The sequence below is a fragment of the Eurytemora carolleeae genome, unplaced genomic scaffold (assembly GCF_000591075.1).
Source record: "Eurytemora carolleeae unplaced genomic scaffold, Eaff_2.0 scaffold1657, whole genome shotgun sequence".
In the NCBI taxonomy this organism is placed as follows: Eukaryota; Metazoa; Arthropoda; class Copepoda; order Calanoida; family Temoridae; genus Eurytemora; species Eurytemora carolleeae.
In genome coordinates this window covers 5,543-21,453 of record NW_019402119.1, presented here as the reverse complement: position 1 = coordinate 21,453, position 15,911 = coordinate 5,543, and the positions used below count along the sequence as shown (strand labels likewise).

Sequence of the window (15,911 nt, the reverse complement as noted above, 5' to 3'; positions counted from 1 at the left end):
GAGAATAGGTTGCATATAGGAGACAAGGATGGAAGGATAGGAGACGAGAATAGGTTGCATATAGGAGACAAGGATGGGAGGATAGGAGAAGAGAATAGGTTGCATATAGGAGACAAGGGTGTAAGGATAGGAGACGAGAATAGGTTGCATATAGGAGACAAGGATGGGAGGATAGGAGAAGAGAATAGGTTGCATATAGGAGACAAGGATGGAAGGATAGGAGACAAGAATAGGTTGCATATAGGAGACAAGGATGGGAGGATAGGAGACGAGAATAGGTTGCATATAGGAGACAAGGATGGGAGGATAGGAGAAAAGAATAGGTTGCATATAGGAGACAAGGATGGAAGGATAGGAGTAGAGAATAGGTTGCATATAGGAGACAAGGATGGGACGATAGGAGAAGAGGATAGGTTGCATATAGGAGACAAGGATGGGAGGATAGGAGTAGAGAATAGGTTGCATATAGGAGACAAGGATGCGCTGGCTTGTTGAATGAAAAGGACTATAGAAATGTTTAAATGTTTTGGTTTTTTAGGATGGGTTGGAATGAGGGAGCAAGATCAATTTTTCATGGTTCTTATCAACCAGTCAAAACACAGCGAGAGATTCAATCAATTTCACCCCTCCCCCTGAACCCCCGGACCCTCCTCCCCCCCCCTTTACCACAGCCAGGGCGTTAGACCATCCACAGGGGGTCTTAGATACACATACTACACCCATACCGCTGTTAAAACTGCATCAATCATATTCGGGACACCTTACTCACCCTGCAGCCTGCACCTTGCACCCTAAACCTACTAAATACTCAACACATTTAAATGGTTAATTCTTAAAGAGACACTCATTAACATTTGGGGATTTTTTCGTTTAGTTTTGGGTGGACTGTCCCTTTCTGAAAACATAGACAAGTAATAAAGCATAATTTACAGTGATAACCAGAAAACTCGGATATAGGAAGACGACTTTAAGAATCAAGTTATAACTTTAAAACGTCCAATGAACATGGAACACAGCAATTGTGCAGTATGAACAGACCCATTTCACGTAATTTAATAAGCGTCTAGTAAAAGTATTTACTTTGTAACAACATCAAAATCACTTAAGTATTCAATTATTGTCGTCTTTTTATTCCATTTTTTCTGGTGATAACTGTATTAAAACTAAGCATGTATTTATTTTATATTCTTTCATGTTCTTGATTGTATCTTGTTATTCTCTAACTCTTTCCCTATGTAAAGAAGGACCTGGAGCAAAACCTAGTGAAAGAAACCTGATCTATTACACCTGTGCTCCGTCAACCTATGTTGAACGGCAAGCTGCATCTAAAAATAAGAAGTGTACGCGGTCTATTATTGATATTTTTTAACCAGCTTTGGTGAAAATCGACGCATTTTGAGGAATATATTCATCCCTGCTTTATCTAGTGACAGACAGAAAATGGGGAGGGGGGGAAGGGGAATTTTGGGGGGTTGAGCGAATTTTAAAGATGGGGTTACTCAGTGTACAAAATGGGGGAGGGGCGAGTTTACATAAACATGTTTGTAAGTAACAGTAAACATATGGGAAACATTATCTACTATTAATTAATAATCTTACAAAACAAATATTTTAGAGAGAAACAAAGCGATGAAATTTTAATTTATTTTTATTTTTATGTATTTGATTTAGCATAGATAATATTTGGCATGAGGACAATATGGAGTCCGACTGAGAATATAAAATTCCCGCTGTCCCAGTCAATGGTTTGATTTTATTATTTAAATATTTAAATATGGATGAATATGAATATATATACTTGGAACCTAGAACCCTGCAGATGAGAAAGGAAAATGAACATTCCTCAAATATCATTGAAAAGAAACCTGGGACGCGAAACTAGGGTTTCATTAGCCATTACCATGTTTGTCATGTGATTACGTTTGTGACTATTACATTTGCCATAAATAAGAGGTGTTTTGTGGTGAATTCTGGAATAAAAAAAAAGGTTTTGGCCGAGGGGGGGGATTTATTTCTGGGCAAATGCTTGCATAAGATAGGTTAAAGTTTGTATCGGTACCACATGAAATATCTGGCAGTCGTGACAATATCCTGCTGAGATTTTATTGGGCACGTCCCCTCACGTAACTTCAATATTCAGATTCACATTTGTCATCCTAGTCCTGCTGTTCTTAGTCTCTCATCCATACCCATCCTCATCCTAATCCTGCTGTTCTTAGTCTCTCATCTATACCCATCCTGATCCTAGTCCTGCTGTTCTTTTGTCTCTCATCCATACTCATCCAAGTCCTGCTGTTCTTAGTCTCTCATCCATACTCATCTTCATCCTAATCCTGCTGTTCTTAGTCTCTCATCCATACTCATTGCAAAGTTGTGTATGTGGGATGAACAGAGAGAAAGGAAGAGGATAGGAAGGAAGGGGGAAGGAGAATGACTGAATAAATAAATAAATAGATTGATGGCATAAATTTAGTTTATTTAGGATTGATCTGTCGAAACCAACTGCATAGTTCCCTACACTAGGGTAAATGATGTCTATATTCCTCATTTAAAGCGGCGAGTATATCGCCTTGTGTCACGCCAATGCGGGGGGGGGATTGCAGATAGTGATAGGTAGGGGGAAATTTGAGGNCATATGGACTACTTTTAAACTAGGATATTACAGGGGGAGGGGGGATGTATATTATATTGTGGTAACTATGACATTAGAGGCAGAAGGAAAAATAGGTTACTAATTCAGTAATAGATTAATGGGGGGGGGGGAAACTAGGTTCATTAGAACCATTAGAACCCTATTTGTAACCATCAGTAGATATTTGTATATATCAGTGAACAACTCTATCTCTTATTATACATTTTATCTAAAACAGGGTGCTACAAAAACACAAAATGGGAAACTGCCAATTTCCGCGTTCGACATAAAAGAGTTTTTAAAAATAAAATAAAATAAATAATTCAGACAAATAGAAAACTCAAATAGATAACCACAAAGGGTGAGACGTCGAAATTTATTCATTTTATTAAAGCATTCCTTTCCTGGTTCCCTGCAGCTGTATACGTATGTCTTCCGTTGCCACCAATAAGAAAGTATTTTTTGAAAGAGGAATGAGTTTGATTTTAAATCGACCTTTGTGGGTAACTCTGTGGAAAGGAAAAAATAAGAGAGAAGAACAGATAAATAAATAGATTTTTAGATAGAAAGATATACTTGAATTTAGCTCAAATGTCAATTTTGTTTTCACGGATAGTTTGAAATATCCGAGGTTTCTTTCTTGCATCAATTCAAGTTTAGACAAAACAAACAAATATGCGGCGGAAAACCGGTTTTTGCGTCTTCAATTTATATTTGTGTATTTTTAGGTTAAATTAGGTAAAAGCGGGATAAATGTTGAGATCAGTTGATGTTTTGTTCAAAATATCTTGAATGATGAATAAAGACTAATTTATAATCCTAAGTATCGACACAGTGGGTAAAAAGTGACCAGAAATTCAATTTTAATTTTAGATTTAATTTAAGATTTAATTGTCTTTTGTTCGAATAATTACACTTTTATCATCGTTTTATAGCTTTAGTCTCTCTATTACGGCTTTTGGCGTCGGGGTGGGTTAGACAAGACGCAAAAACGCCGAATTTTGATCCATTAAAATTAAAGATGATTACTCGCCCGGAGCAAGTTGTAGTTTAATGTATCTTGGCACGGATTGGAGCTCCGTAGCTCCGTATATACATGAATACATGGGAAAATTTCAATCCAACCCATTTGTTTAATGAAGCCTAACCCAACCACATTTGAAAATGAAATAGGTCTGACCTGTTTACCATGGTTGTAAATATAAAAACCAAGATATTATGACTACCTGCAACCAAAATATTTATTATGCTATGCTACAGGGTGTCCAGACAGCTTCTTAAATATTTTCTATTTTAAGGCACACTGTTCTAGATGTTTGAAATCCAGAACATAAAGTTTCTATTTACTTGTTTGCCTGGTTTAACAAGTAAAATCCCCCTAATTGAGACAATAAATATAATTAATGTACTCTCGGTGTGCAGACACTAAAACTGTAATATTTATAATTGGTTTGTTCCACAAGGTGTCACAAAAAAATTGCAAAATTTGCAACCCAATTTTAAAATCTAAATTCTTTCTTATTTTTTTTGCAGCTCTTCAACGTTTTGTGATATAACTGAAAATCAGTTTTTATTGTTTACTGGGACACCCTGTAATTGTTTTTAACGATATTAAGAAGAGTTAAAACCTGCCAGAGCAGATCAAACTCCATAATTTTTACACAGACAACTATTTTATACTGCAGCGTCAACTTAGATAAAGAAAATAAAAATCGTAAATTACCAAAATGTTTTGTTTTCAATAAGACTGCTGAACTACTCTATAGAAAAAGTAGTCAAACCAGCTTTACCTGGTTTAATCCTTATTCAAAAATATCCATCTCTAGGATCGTGAAGATGATCAGGAGCTGGCGAGTGATCTCCGACTCCCTCGGGACTATCCTTTCTCTTTCCCTGGGTTCGGAGGGATCCCCTCCCTCCCCACCCTGGAGGCGCTCAACAAACAGAAGGAGCTTCTAGGTAAACTGAATTTTTCCGCATTTTAAAAGTTGAATTATAAAAATCATAGTTGGGAATTGTTGTATTGTGTAAATCGAGATCAATGCTTGTTCTTGATCTTTTGTTGATCTGCAGATTAAATAAACTTTACTCGATATCCCGCAAGGTAATTGTATCTTACAGGAAAAACAGAAATGAAGAGATACTTAAAATAAAAGTTCCCAGAGTGGATATCAATATCAATATCCTTATTATAGAGTATCAGAGTATCAAACACAAACTTCCCAGCTCAGAAATTATTGAATAATCTGAAAAATGTATGCATAGTTCAAGATAATATAATATTAACAGTTTTTAAACTCTAACAGTCTTGTATGCCGAGTCCAATAGCGCCTGATCCAATCAGGGTTCAGTCATGTGTTTGTTGTCAATTCTGAACCAATAGAATACTCAAGATCTCAAGATCCAATTAATTAGAGATATGAATCCTTCAATCGGCGATATCATCTAATGGAAATATTTACTTCTAATGAACGTATAGTGCTAAAAGAATCGATTTCTCGCCTCAATCTTTAATTTACTGAATCCTTTATTTTTTTGCAACCTAGTAAAATATTTCAAACTTTTGATCTCTATATCAGGGTTTAACGATATTAGAGTTTGAGGTGAGTAATCAATTTTTATTTCTGATATCTAAGTTCTATTTTTTTGTCTCTAGGTTCGAATATAATCCTTCCTGTCTCTTCCCCTCAAGGACTACTGAAAACTCCTTCCAGCATGTTTCCCCATCATGGTTTTCCCCCTCTCCGACCCCCGTCACAGGTAAACCTAAACCTAAACCTAAACCTAAACCTAAACTTAAACCTAAACCTAAACCTAAACCTAAACCTAAACCTAAACCTAAAAGTAAACCTAAACCTAAACCTAAACCTAAACCTAAACCTAAACCTAAACCTAAACTTAAACCTAAACCTAAACCTAAACCTAAACCTAAACCTAAACCTAAACCTAAACCTAAACCTAAACCTAAACCTAAACCTAAACCTAAGCCTAAACCTAAACTTAAACCTAAACCTAAACCTAAACCTAAACCTAAACCTAAGCCTAAATCTAAACCTAAACTTAAACCTAAACCTAAAATTAAACCTAAATCTAAACCTAAACCTAAACCTAAACCTAAACCTGAAGTTCAAATTGTTTGTGAACATAACAAATATAGTGCAATAAACAGAGCTTTTTTAGTTCAAATTTTACATATTCATGGTTTGAACTTAAAACTCATAATTTAAATACGAATTTATTTTGATTTAAAATCGTAAAAATACTTTTTATTCTATTTAGCCGACCAGCCAATCAAACAGTCCTTCTGATTTTGGAACCCAACAAAACTGGAGTTTTGAAGAACAGTTCAAACAGGTAGATAAATAAATACAAAAAAAGGTTTCTCTTTATTTGAATGCTTTTCTGTATAACTAAAATAGAAAATTGTTATTTTTCTTAAAGGTTTCTTCATGGAGAAGAATTAAGTTAAATCAAAATTATTTTGGTTTAAAAAATAAAAATTTGCACATATATTTGTTGGACTGTGTAGGTGGTTGAGGCTAGGGGAACCCCTTCAAACATATCTGAAAACCTTCAACCCCCCCTCCAACATGTTAGTAACTTAGCATTTTATTGGACTATCAAAAAAAAATTAAATGTTTTCCAAATTTCTAAATAATACAGAAAACGAAAGGGGTATAGGATAAACTTTAATTTAAATTTTCGGAACTATTTCTATTTCTATCTGATGTTTCAGTACATAGTTACAATTCTTTTGTATAGGTGGGTTTATTTGGATTTTACAGCCGGATTAATGATTTTTCGCAAACATTTCCTTTAAATCCTTGTTTTTCTTATGACCCTTTAAAATGTAAAGAATCATAATCCACATTTTTTCCTATTAAATCCGCGAGTTCTTATGGTGTGTATAAATGCGGTTCTTTGTGTGATAATGTGGGTGGGGGTGTGTGAAAAGTGTGAGAACAGTGAACACTGGCAAGAAGATGAGTAAAAACCTTGTTAAAATCACGGAGATAGGAAAAGCAGGATTGGACATTTTATTTGTCAAATCAATTCCCCCCCAAATCTTCTTTATCCATGATAACACAATAAAAAAGTTATCTTATATTGGGTGTGAAAAAAGAACATTCTTAAAAAGAATGGAATGCCCATCCTTGTATTTTCGCTCTCTATGATCTCTCTATCCCGAGTTCATATCTCCAATAAATTAATATCAGAATAAATTATCAGAAAAAACTGACGTCACAACACAGTCCATTGACGAAAGGGGGTAGGGGGATAATTGATAATTGTATTTTTTTCTGATTTACCCTTTTTAAATATCAAATTTGTCAAGAAATTTATGTAAGGCCCATCAAAATATATGGTAGCAGGTTTGACAAATGATTTTTAAACTATTTTTCAGCTTTATGAGATCGACGAGAACCCTAAAAGGAAGGATTTTCTTGACGAACTGTTTGCGTTCATGCAGAAGAGAGGAACTCCTATAAATCGTCTTCCTATAATGGCAAAACAGGTGAATTAAATTTATTAAATAACTTTTCCAAATTTTGAGCATTTTTGTTAGAAACTATGAACAGAATATTTTGGATATTTCTCACACATTTTTATTAAAAACACTGAATATTCGCAATTTCTAACAACATTAATTTTCATCATTCTAAAATAAAATAGTAAGTTCAACATTACGAAAAAAGTTAGGGTAGAGTTTAAAACAATAGATATATAGAATATTGATAACATTGATAAGTTTTTAGAATTTGCCTGAGTCGCTTACTATCTGGCTGACTAAGCAACAAAAATAGAGGCATTTCCGCTATATTTCAAGTTTCACTAGTTTTTTGCGATCTTACATTCGTTGGATTAGGACAAGGTGGTTCAAATGTCCATTTTGGATAATCAGAGAGAAAAATTAAAGAATTTAGGATCCATTATGATTTTTTCATGTCTTTTGAATGACAAATTTTTAAAGAATTTTAGATCATTATTAAAATGCTTTTCACGATTTTCTCTCTCCCGTAAAATTAAAATGAAAATTATTCTGAGATCTGTTTTGTGGGTTTTCTCAGGGCTCTAAAATCTTTAAAACTAATAAACAGTCCTTCAAATATGAAATATTTGTTTAGGTGTTGGACCTGTACGAGCTGTACAACCTGGTGGTGGCCCGGGGAGGTCTGGTGGAGGTTATCAACAAGAAACAGTGGCAGGAGATTATCAAGGGTTTAGGTTTACCCTCATCCATAACCTCGGCAGCCTTCACACTCAGAACACAGTAAGCTTATTTCTTATGAAACGGACTGTTTTTCAATTTTTTCATTGCAGAATTTCTTCTGAAACGGACTGTATTTTATTTTTTTTTACAATGAAGAATTTTATGAAAGAATTTTATTTTAATTTCTTCTGAAACGCACTGAGTTGAATTTTTTTAACTATAAATATGATTGATAGAAGTTTAAGATGAACAGTAGTTTATTTCCGATTATTATCTGTATTTATATACTTGTTGTTCAATGTTTATGTTTTATATTTGTTTTCAAGATTTCCAATGTTTTCAATGTTTTCTGTGTTTACATTTCTTACAAATTCTTTTCTGAGCTTCTGCTTAACTTCTACCCCCATTCAATTCAAAACATTCATTTATCAAACTCAAGTTCTCTACCTCTATAGATAGATAGATATATAAATAGACTCCATAGAGAGATAAATAGATAGATATATGGAGTGTATAAATATATTGTACTCTAGGTACACGAAGTACCTGTACCCCCTAGAGTGAACTCCTATATATATATTGTACTCCAGGTACAAGAAGTACGCATATCCCTTGAAGTTTACACCTACACATATATTGTACTCTAGGTACAAGAAGTACGCATATCCCCTGGAGTGTATTCCTATAAATACATTGTACTCTAGGTACAAGAAGTACGCATATCCCTTGGAGTGTACACCTACACATATATTGTACTTTAGGTACACGAAGTACTTGTACCCCCTGGATTTCACTCCTATATATATATTGTGTACACGAAGTACCTGTATCCCCTGGAGTGCACTCCTATATATATATTGTACTTTAGGTACACGAAGTACTTTTATCCCCTGGAGTGTACTTCTATATATATATTGTACTCTAGGTACACGAAGTACTTTTATCCCCTGGATTGTACTCCTATTTATATATATTGTACTATAGGTACACGAAGTACCTGTATCCCCTGGAGTGCAAGCTGAACAACCTGAGCAACCCAAATGATCTCCAGTCCGCCATAGAAGGGAACAAGAGAGAGGGAAGAACTAGTTCCTATGGACCCTACGGGATGGGGCTTCCTTTCCAGAACTCCCCTCTGCCCCCCTCTATGGGGTCTATGCCCCCCTTTTCGATGATGAATACACCCCCCCGATCCTTACACATGAATGGAAACGGCCGACCAATGCATCCCGGTGAGTAATTTTACAGTTTTCAATAATATTAAACTGATTTCAAGCCTTAAAATCTGGTTTCATATATCTTTGCAACCAGATTGTGTCAATCTTAGATATTTCTAACTTTGACTGTTAAATCTAACGTATAATGATCTAATTGGTGGGACAAGATTCCCGTTGGTGCCATCTTTCTTCTATCTTAGAATTTTGTTCTATTCGATAGAACTTATTTCTCCTATTCTTTTCATTTTTGTCTTATTCGATTTATAATCAATATTAATTGTTAAATTTTGCAAATGCGCAAAATTTCTGGAATAGANGGGGGTAAGAGACAAGAAGTTAAAATATTATATTTACGTCACAAATAGTTCACGGTCTGAGGGATAATAAAGATTGGGTAGAATGAGAACAGGGCACAGAACTCAACTCAATCAACAGTCAAATATGTGACAATATACTGATTGTGTACTAGCTAGAGATACTTAGCGGAATCAGGGAAGGAGAAAGGAGATGAATGAAAACGAAGAAAAAATTGTGACAATAATTGAAATTTTGAGAAACATTATATTGTAACGAAATGAAGTGATCAACGAGAAATGAAAATAGATAGAATCATAAGAAGAAGATTAGATTTTTTCATAGATTACAGCTGAGTAAACCATCTATCTATCTAATAACTAGAATTTAATTGTAAATGAAAATATAATTCAAAAAGACATGAAAACTATCAAAATGCATTATTTTGTAAAGAATGGATTAACGTGTATTCTAAGCAATGAAAATTATTGCTGCAGGGGTTGCTAGGAGGAAAATGAAATCATGTTTTAAATATATATAATATATATTTCAACTAGTTTATCAACATCTGGCCAATTTGATAATATTTGATTTAAAATAGATAAAATTATGCGGGAAAATAATGCCAAATTCAGTATTTTTGTAATAATTGCTCTTCATCATCAATTAATTTTCTTTCGAATCTTTTGATTTTTAACAAATTATATTCTTCATGAAATATAGAAATAAATCTCAATTTGCGGCTTGTATAGGGGTTTAACATGAAATCTACATTTTGAGATATTAAATCTTTTAGCAATTAACGTGAAAAAAGACGATTAAAGATTTAAAGAAATATTTTTATGAATATACACATATTGCAGATGTTAACAAATAAAAAGTAAGTAGAACGGGGGGGGGGTACAAGAAAGTGGGTAGGATGGATGGAAAAGGGTAAAGAAGGACAAGGAAGAGAGGGGGGAGAAGGAAAAGGAAGGGAGGTGGATTGATAAGGACTTTTATTGTCTATTGTTAATGTTTGCTCAATATATGACTTAAAAACCTGAATCCCGGAAGCATGAATTTCCCTTAAAAACTCCAGGTTGGGGTCTGACACCCATAAACCCCGGAGCTGGTATCCTGTTTAAACCCGTCCTGTCGGAGCCAGGTTTATCTAATCAAATTAAGGCCTGACAATGGTCTCTCCTTCTACCCTTCCGATGCAACAAATATTAAAATTACATTCTCGTGAAAATTTGTGAACCACAAACGGTTATGGTTTCCGCACCCAGTGCGGTAATTACTAAACATTACAAACCTAATCCTGGCCCAGCCGGCTTTTAATAACTTGTCTTTTACTCCCAGGAATACCTAGGCATGGCAGGAACATTTTCCAGTGGTTTCTTCACAGCTCAGAGAAATATATACTAATCTAATTATATTCATTGCAATTTGTACTATTTCGCGAAATGTTTTGCGCATTTCGGTACAAGCAGAGTTGAAGGGGGGTAAAGGGGGGGAGGGTTCTTGAAATATCATTGAGCGCACGAGAATAATAAAATAGAGGCAACAGTGCGCGGCGGTAATTTTAATGGGTTTGTTAAACCTAATCCATTGAAGCAGAGGGTTTGCATTTCTCATCCAACCATGGCAAACAGAAATATTTATAATTAACTTGGAAGGCTCAAGTCATTCATTTCTTATCGTCACTTTGGAGTCATAGCTTCATATTACTGGTACCAAAAGCTGCCTAGAGCTTCTGAAAGTTATCTATTTAGAGCTGCTAAAAGCATCCAAAAATTGCTAAAAGCTTCCAGTATACTTAAATGTCTAACTTTTAGCTGCCTAGATGTCTTGGTTTTAGGAACATTTAATTTCTCCTATCCACCTAGCTGCCTAAGATCCCACTTCCTAGCTACACATATAGCTCTCCGGCTTTATAACTGCTATATCCACTAACAACATTTTATGCATATAGCTGCCTAAATGCATAGCCTTCATAGGTAGATAGCTTCCTTGATGCATAGATATATAGTTTTCTAGCTAAATAGCTGCCTAGATACAAAGCTTTTTATCTATTATAGTTGTCTTGATGCCTAAATGCATAGCTTTCTAGTTATAATAGTTACCTTGATGCCTAAATATATAGCTTTCTAGTTATAATAGTTACCTTGATGCATAGATACAAAGCTTTTTAGCTATTATAGTTGTCTTAATGCCTAAGTACATAGCTTTCTAGTTATAATAGTTACCTTGATGCATAGATACAAAGCTTTTTAGCTAAATAGCTGCCTAGATGCCTAGATAAATATCTTTATAGCTATTACAGTTGCAAAGATGCTTATATACATAGCTTTCTAGCTATTAAAGTTGCATAGATGCTTAGATACATAGCTTTCTAGATATTATAGCTGCCTTGATGCAGAGATACATAGCTTTCTAGATAAATATCTGCATAGATACCTAGATACATAGCTTTCTAGCTGAATAGATGCCTAGATACATAGCTTTCTAGCTGAATAGATGCCTAGATACATAGCTTTCTAGCTGAATAGATGCCTAGATACATAACTTTCTAGCTGAATAGATGCCTAGATACATAGCTTTCTAGCTGAATAGATGCCTAGATATTGTCTGTTTTATACAAGTGTAGTCATATTAAGAAGTATAAATCAGCAAAAGACAGGGAGATTGGAACAATTGTTTTTTTTCTGAAATATTTTTCGAATTATTTAATATTTATATACACATAAATGATATCCAATGATTGATAAAGACAAAATAATATTATAATTAGACAATTATTCTTTCAATTTGGATTTATTTAGGATTCAACATAAAGTATTCTTATTACTACTAGGTTAACAATTAGATAAAAACAAGTAGAGATATATTTTTTGTTATTTGAAATTTACTTAATTACAATTGATAGCAATCTCTTATAATAAAATGAATTCAATTCAATTAATTAAAGGAAAAGGGCTTTAACAGGTGCGCTATAAATGACTTAAGATTGCGGAAGATGTCGGGGTTTGAAAAGCTTGAAAAGAGATAAATTTCGTAATTTTCTTCCTTCTTATTATCAATTTACAGACAAAAAAGGAATATCTCCGTCAGTTTCGTTCAGACAAAGGTTTAAAAAGTACTGTCGTTAATGGGTTCACCTGAAATTACGTGAATAGTCCCTTTAATATAATTATATTTTAGGTTCAAGATCTCCCCCTGGATTACCAACAGGACCCCAGGATCCACTCTCAGCCTTTGAAATGACACGTCTTGCTCTCTTGAAGGTAGAGATGTTTATGGGACAACATGTAGGAATTAAAATTAATATAAACATCAGAACGGAATTAATGAATAGTTAGAAGTAGTTGAACTACGTGTGGATAGCTCACCTACTTCTCTAAAGTAGCATAATAGTAGCTTGTAGTTCAACTAGCCACAGTTAGTTACACTATTTCTTACTATTCATTAAATCCGTCATCTGAACAAATTTTTATAAAATACCCTTTTTACATTTTCACTAGCTAACCTGATATTACTCTAGATGTACAACCAGAGCGGGATGGGTGGAGAGCAACTCCGTTCTCCGTTATCTATGCCAAACCTTCCCCTGCCTCCAGATCTACCAGGGATGCACATGCAGGAGAAAGCTTTAAATCTCCAGGTACTGATTAGAACACTGCTCAATGCAGGGGGGGGGGGTTATTATTTGAGGATCATTGATTTTAAATTTAACAATTTTACTAAATGTATGTTTAAACATTAATACTCCAGGTTGAGAGGGAGAGACAAGAGAGAGAAAATTTCCGACATCATGAGCGGGAAAAACGCGAGCATCGCGAGATGGAGGAGAGAGAGAGAAACATGAGACGTGAGATTGAGATGAAGAGAGAGAGGTTGGGAGAGGAGAGGATGGAGAAGGTTGTGAGGATTGATAGAGAGGATGAGGGAGTATCTCCACCTCCCTCTAAGAGGATGCACCATGATGAGGATGAGGATGAGGATGAGGCTGAATCTCCAACTCCTCTTATAACTGTTGCTGCTGCTGCTACAAATATAAAGATTACCAGCAGAGGTCAGTATTTAGTATGTATTTAATCTCATCAAAAATCAAAAAATCAAAATTTTCTTAAAAAATGTATGAACAAATTTTGTTAAAGAAAGACAAATAATGTTTTGAATTTTTGTTTTCGTTTAATTACTTTTTATTCTGACCTTCTCTACAATAAGCATATTTTTTTTATATAATGTTTTTTTCAGGTGAGGGCAACGAGAGTTCTCTAGTCGTTTGTATGGAACTAAATGGCCAAACCTACCAGGGCATTCTCTTCCAGAAACCAATCTAAACCCGGTCATATTGTTGTACAGTTGTACATTCAGCAGTACACTACACATCACGTATGTACGTGTACAGACTGTAAAGTGATTTAAAAACTCTAGGTTTGAACTACAACTAGTGAATTTTAATCTTTCCTCTATCTCTCTCTATATCTCTCTTCAATTTAAACCAAAATTTTAAGAATCTCTTCACGCGAAATTTGTTTGATTTTTTTCGTAGATTTTCCACATTCTCTCGTGTTCCCCCCTTGCAGGCTGTGAAATATTGAATATTATTTGACTAATTATAAATTTAAGTTCGGTCAGAGCAGAAATTTTTTCAAGCAAAAATATTTCCAACTGGATTTAAAAAATGAAAACCAAATGATTTTGCTCTGACTGTATCCGTATCCTAAACTGTAACTGTAGTGTATAGTGTATATATACTTCATATACTGACCAGTTGTTAAAAAAACCAATGCTTAATTGCAACCAGAACGAAACCAGTTTAATGTAAACAATTTCTACTGTTATGATAAACTCAAAACATGTATAAAGATCCTAAAACTAAACATAGATTTAAATATTCACATTTCCCACCACAGTTTCTTGATGTTAGAAAATTAGATAAATGGATGTATTGCTCTTTGTGAATATATTTACATGGTTCCTAATGCGTGTACAAAGTACGTTATTACATGTTTACTGTTACATGTACAGATTAACATGTATAATTTTAAATGTACAATTTCACCTTTTTAATCTTTCTTTTCATAATATGCTTGCTCCCTTCAAACCCAATATAGTATAGAACAGGGTGACCCTGGTTTAATAAGTACTGTACAGTAAACAGGGTGAACACTGCAATATACAATACTGTACAGTAAACAGGGTGAACACTGCAATATACAATACTGTACATTAAACAGAGTGAACCCTGATATACAATAATGTACAGTGCACAGGGTGAACACTGCAATATACAATACTGTACAGTATACAGAGTGAACCCTGATATACAATAATGTACAGTAAACAGGGTGAACACTGCAATATTGAACCCTGATATACAATAATGTACAGTAAACAGGGTGATCACTGCAATATACAATACTGTACAGTATACAGAGTGAACCCTGATATACAATAATGTACAGTAAACAGGGTGAACACTGCAATATACAATACTGTACAGTATACATAGTGAACCCTGATATACAATAATGTACAGTAAACAGGGTGATCACTGCAATATACAATACTGTACAGTATACAGAGTGAACCATGATATACATTAATGTACAGGAAACAGGGTGAACACTGATATACAATACTGTACAGTTTACAGAGTGAACCCTGATATACAATAATGTACAGTAAACAGGGTGAACACTGATATACAATACTGTACAGTATACAGATTGAACCCTGATATACAATACTGTACAGTATACAGAGTGAACCCTGATATACAATAATGTACAGTATACAGAGTGAACCCTGATATACAATATTGTGTACAGTGTACAGAGTGAACCCTGATATTCAATACTGTACAGTATACAGGGTGAACCCAGAGCCCAAAACTTAAGACAGGGTATCATTGTGAAATCCAGGTTTAGAACCCGGGTTTTGTGAATATCGATATATTTGTTCTGAAATATTATTCTATTTAGTTTATTCATATTATCCCTTTTTACGAATCTCTTAAATCAAAATCTACACAAATATTAATGTTAATACCCCAAAAGGAAACTTGGGAATTTCGTTCAACGATACTCTTTTAAATTTCGGGCTCTGGATAAGAGTACTGTACAGTGTACACTGTACAGACTGAACCCTGAATTAAAGTACTGTTCAGTGTGTACAAGGTGAACTCTGATTAAATTATTGCTGTGAACCCTGATCTTTATTACTGTACACTGTACAGTGTACAGGGCGAACCCTGTTTTATGGTTAGGGCCCACCCTGTAATTCAATGTGTGCCAAAGTACTGTAAATTGATTAATTAATGAATCAATAAATGAATGTAATTTGAATATTGGTTTATGTTCTCTATAATTTTGAATCATTAGGAGACTAGAGAACTCTAGTTAGAGGTTTACAATTAAATACCGACACAACAGCAGACAGACATACAAACAATTATCTTTATATTTACTTTTTACAATTTGTTTCTAGAATACAAACAATTATCTTTATATTTACTTTTACAATTTTTTTCTAGAATACAAACCATTAACTTTATATTTACTTT

The 15,911-nt window shown here is 34.2% G+C and overlaps 1 protein-coding gene across 5 annotated transcripts in view; it reads left to right on the top strand.

The window, feature by feature from the left end:
* The window catches only part of LOC111717914 (protein dead ringer), a 37,236-nt gene extending 22,529 nt beyond the window's left edge, over positions 1–14,707 (top strand). For 3 of the 5 annotated variants that reach the window (XM_023493381.1, XM_023493377.1, XM_023493380.1), the window contains 11 exons: positions 4,459–4,591; positions 5,289–5,392; positions 5,912–5,986; positions 6,162–6,224; positions 7,038–7,148; positions 7,759–7,904; positions 8,829–9,076; positions 12,542–12,648; positions 12,882–13,001; positions 13,112–13,412; positions 13,598–14,707. In XM_023493381.1, the coding sequence (XP_023349149.1) occupies positions 4,459–4,591; positions 5,289–5,392; positions 5,912–5,986; positions 6,162–6,224; positions 7,038–7,148; positions 7,759–7,904; positions 8,829–9,076; positions 12,542–12,648; positions 12,882–13,001; positions 13,112–13,412; positions 13,598–13,683 (1,494 nt within the window). In that variant the 3' untranslated portion in view covers positions 13,684–14,707. The remainder of the gene's footprint in view (positions 1–4,458; positions 4,592–5,288; positions 5,393–5,911; positions 5,987–6,161; positions 6,225–7,037; positions 7,149–7,758; positions 7,905–8,828; positions 9,077–12,541; positions 12,649–12,881; positions 13,002–13,111; positions 13,413–13,597) is intronic. The other 2 variants (XM_023493378.1, XM_023493379.1) reach the window with 2 other exon arrangements.
* Positions 14,708–15,911: the final 1,204 nt, after the last annotated feature.